Source organism: Marmota marmota, unplaced genomic scaffold, assembly GCF_001458135.2.
Source record: "Marmota marmota marmota unplaced genomic scaffold, marMar, whole genome shotgun sequence".
Taxonomy (NCBI): Eukaryota; Metazoa; Chordata; class Mammalia; order Rodentia; family Sciuridae; genus Marmota; species Marmota marmota.
Window position 1 is genome coordinate 3,403,840 of NW_025999999.1, and position 4,240 is coordinate 3,408,079.

Sequence of the window (4,240 nt, forward strand, 5' to 3'; positions counted from 1 at the left end):
AAAAAAAAAAAAAAAAAGTAATATTCCTGGGTTTACAAAGATTACTAACTTTAAGTGATTAATTCTTTTACCACTATAAGTACTCCCACATGAAAATAACCTAAATACCTGGGAATACTATTAATTATACACGGGACTTCTGGGATGAAAGAAGCTAATAAAGAGTTAATTTTCCTAAGGGTAGACTCCCTGGTATTATGGGGAAAAAAAAATAAAAGTTCTTTTCCTTTTCTAGGCAGGCCTAAGTTTTCCCTATATGTTCAAGATTTATTCTTCACAGATGGACTTACTAGCACTTCCTAGCTCCCTACTCTCTTCAGCAGGGAACTGATTCATGTGGGACGCAGAGGATTCCTCAAAGGAGTATTTATGAGGTCATTGACCTAGAAGGCACAATCGGATCTCTGTCTGATGGAGTTATAGTCTCTTGAGAATCTGTAGTGGCAGCCCAAGGCATTGCGGGTAGGTCTGGGGTGATGCAGGAGGACTGATATGAGCCAGAGAGAGAAAAATCTCTCAGGACTAGGTTCCAATCAGGTTCTCAAATGCCCTTTCTGCTGCTGATGCACAGACATTTCTCCAAACTATGTACTATTTTTTTAAAATATTCTTTTTAGTTGTAGATGGACACAATACCTTTATTTATTTATTTTTACATGGTGCTGGGGATCGAACCTAGTGCTTCACATGTGCTAGGCAAGCACTCCACCATTGAGCTACAACCCCAGCCCCTGTTCTTTTATTCTTTACTCATTTTTTTTCATTTCATGAATAGTGGTCTCCCCTAGCAACTACAAATGTGAGAAAACAATATAATGAAGATTGAAACAAAGGAAAATCCAAATAACTTGAAATGAAAAAAATTATATTCACCACCTGCAAATTCAACATGTCCAAAAATCATACTCTCCCAAATCAGCTCCTTTTCCAACCTCCTCTTTTGGACAAAATACTTCCTCTTTTTTCATACTCAGGCTTAAAACTTTGGGAACACTCTGGGCCCTTTCTTTTAAGCCTCATAACTGGTTTGACCTCAAATTTCAGATTCTTCCTTCAACATCTCTCACTCCATTCACATAGGCAGTTTTTTTCTCCCAGTACTGGGAACTGAACCCAGATTCTCATGCATGCCTGGCAAGCACTCTATCACTGACATCTCCAGCCCTTTCTAACTTTGTTCTGAGACAGGGTCTTGCACTAAATTTCCCAGGCTGGCCTCAAACTTGTGATCTGCCTCCCAAGTAGCTGTGATTACAGGCATGTACCACCACACATGGCTACATAAAGCAATTTTTATTGTTTATATACTTATATTAGTTCTAGGAGATACTGGTGGTAGAGAAGGGTATTATTTGGAGATGTACACAGACACAGCTACTAAACAACTCTCCTAATAAGTAGATGAGTGGTTGAGAAAAAAGTATTATAAAGATTTGGAAGTGTGAGATGTCTGGGGGGTGGCCACTCAAATCTAGACTTTGACTCCAACATCTAACTTGGATCAGTAGTAGTGGAGGGAAATGGGAATGATAGCACTCAGAGGATAAGGTGGATGCTGGGAACTAAAGGTCCAAGAAAGCAATGGTGAAAATGAAGGTTTACTTCAAGTGGTGGCAGCTACTGAACACCTTCAGGAGAGGTCCTAACTCTTGGGCTTCCAGGTCATTTCCCTTCCATTGTTTGCTCCTTCTTTATAGCTGACACCTACTTTCACCAGAAACTTCCCTAGGGGCAAAACAAATTTGATGGAATCTGCATTTGTGATCACTGAGTGTTCCTTCTGCATTTATAATTTGTTGGAGGCTGCTGCCACAAATGGCTGAACAGGAAGCTGGCTGGTCCCTTTAGCACTAACAGAGATTGACATAGGCTGGAGGATCAGAAAGCAAACTGTCAACCTTCCACAACCCTAACTATGGTTGTGAGCTAAGATGGAGAATTCTAACTTAATCCTTTCCAAATTTGCTTTCATTTTATGGCTCTGCTTGCTTAAGGATCTACAATGATTCTATTACCTACAATAGTCTATTCAAATCCTTTGCCCTAGAAGCCAACGTTATGCATAATCCAACCCCATCAAACCTTTTCAATTTCATCAATCACTACTTTTCTATAACAACCTTCTTTTTTTTAGAGGGCTAAATTACAAAATGTCTACTATTACAGAGAGAGACAGATGAGCCAAGTTAAAGTAGGAAACATTTTAGGCCATTTTTTAAGGCATAAATAAAATTATGTTACAAAAATATTTTTAAGAACTTAGCTGTCAGCTGGGCATGGTGGTGCACACCTGTAATCTCAGCAGCTCAGGAGGCTGAGGCAGGAGGATTGCAAATTCAAAGCCTTTCTCAGCAACTTATCGAGGCCCTAAGTGACTCAGCGAGATCCTGTCTCAAAATAAAATATAAAAAAGGGCTGGAAATATGGCTTAGTGGTTAAGCACCTCTGGGTTCAATCCCAGGTACAAAAAAAAAAATACTGAGCTCTTTTTTCAAAGTGTTCTGAATCAAAAAATTATTGTTTTCAGAATGTATAAATTTGAAAGAAAAGTTACAGATAACAACAATAATGTTCTTTTTGTGTGTGTGTGGTGCTGAGGATTGAACCCAGGGCCTTGTGCATGTGAGGCAGGACTCTACCAACTGAGCTATATCCCCAGCCCAACAATAATGTTCTTTATCTTGGTAGTGGATGAGATTGTTTTAGCTACAAACAGTGAATATATAATTTGAATATGTAGTTCATTGGATATAAACATTATACCAAAATAAACTGTAAACAAATCCTAGTCAATGATATGCCAAAATAGGAGACAAGCATACTGATACACACAATTTAAATGAATGGATAGGTATGTGATAAAACAAATTACAGAAAAATGTTAATGGTAGGATCTAGGTGGTGATGAGGTGTTTTTTATAAAATTCTTCAGACTTTGCTGAATGTTAGAAAATTTTCATAATAAAACATTGGAAAAATGACACTGACAACACACTGTACATATTAATTGTAAGCCCTGATAACACACTATACTTTCTAAAGTTGTAATATGATAAGCTTAGTGGCAGCACCAGGCATTTGTCCACTGATGCTTCCAAAGCAACCTGCACAAACCTCTTAGAGCATGGTTGTCTCTTCAACCACACTATATGTTCTTGGTGGTCACAGATCTAATCTCATTTGCTTTATGCCATATTTGGAGACTAATATGTGTTCAATAATAGTGAAATGACTTGAATGAAAATTAATATTGCAAAGTATCAGTGTTATGTTCCTAGCAGATTCATTTCTCACCCTAAAAGTTAATCTGTTCAATTTGCAAGAGAAACATATCCTTTACTTTTCCCCAAGCATGCAAAACCTCCCAAAATAAATACTTTTTAAAACCTTATCTGTACTCATTTTGTATGCTATTAAACTTGAATGTGAAGGCCTAACATTCGATAATGTTTTAGGTTTGCGCCCCCCCCCCCAAAAGAGCTAAGTCAGAATTCCAAAGTGGCCTGGAATTTGTTTTGTTCAAATTTTAGAGTGTTAAAACTAAGAGATTCCTCAAAACTGGTCAAAAGTAGAAAACTGGAGATCTGGGAAGAAAATGACACAAAAAAGTAGTGAAACAAATTAATTGAGAACTCTTAAGGCACGGAATAAAGCCTTATCTCCAATTCCCCGGAGACTGGCTCCTCTTCTCCTCCTCCCTCGGATTACAGCCAGTCAGAGAGGGGCCACTGGCCACTCCCAGGATGCCTCGCGAAAGGAGCGGATGCCTCTGAACATCCATCTCCCCACGTCAACATCACACAGCACCGTCTCGTGGCGTGAGCACCTGGTTCCGACCTGGAGGAGTTCGAGTCCCAGCTCCCCCTCCTACCTGGTCGGTAGCCCTGCGCAAGTCTCCTTCCCTCGCTGGGCCTGTTTCCTTACTTGTGAAATGTAATGATTCTCTATCACTGACTACAGGGCGATGAGGAATGTAAAGGCGCTCTAAGATGCAACTAACTCTACTTGTTATGGCTTTCAAGCTCGCGATGCTCACCAAGTAGCCCAAGACCAATCTCTCAAAGTCACCTCTGTCCCTCACTCCCTTCCCGCCCCGCGCTGGTGCTGAGGCCGCTCCCTCTAGTCGGCCATGTGGAAGCCACGCGGCGCTGCCAGCCGTACCTGCAGCCACCTGGTCAGCGGGGCCCTCCTGCTGACCCATGACGAAGTCTTGCACGAGGCCCCACAGGGCGCCCGTAGG

The 4,240-nt window shown here is 40.7% G+C and overlaps 1 protein-coding gene across 3 annotated transcripts in view; it reads right to left on the minus strand.

Moving 5' to 3' along the window:
* Positions 1-4,240, minus strand: part of Mms19 (MMS19 homolog, cytosolic iron-sulfur assembly component) — a 28,318-nt gene extending 24,078 nt beyond the window's left edge. For 2 of the 3 annotated variants that reach the window (XM_015494582.1, XM_015494581.1), the window contains exon 1: positions 4,162-4,234. In XM_015494582.1, coding sequence (XP_015350068.1) covers positions 4,162-4,201 — 40 coding nt within the window. In that variant the 5' untranslated portion in view covers positions 4,202-4,234. Of the gene's footprint in view, positions 1-4,161 lie in introns of all 3 variants that reach the window. The other variant, XM_015494583.2, reaches the window with a different exon arrangement.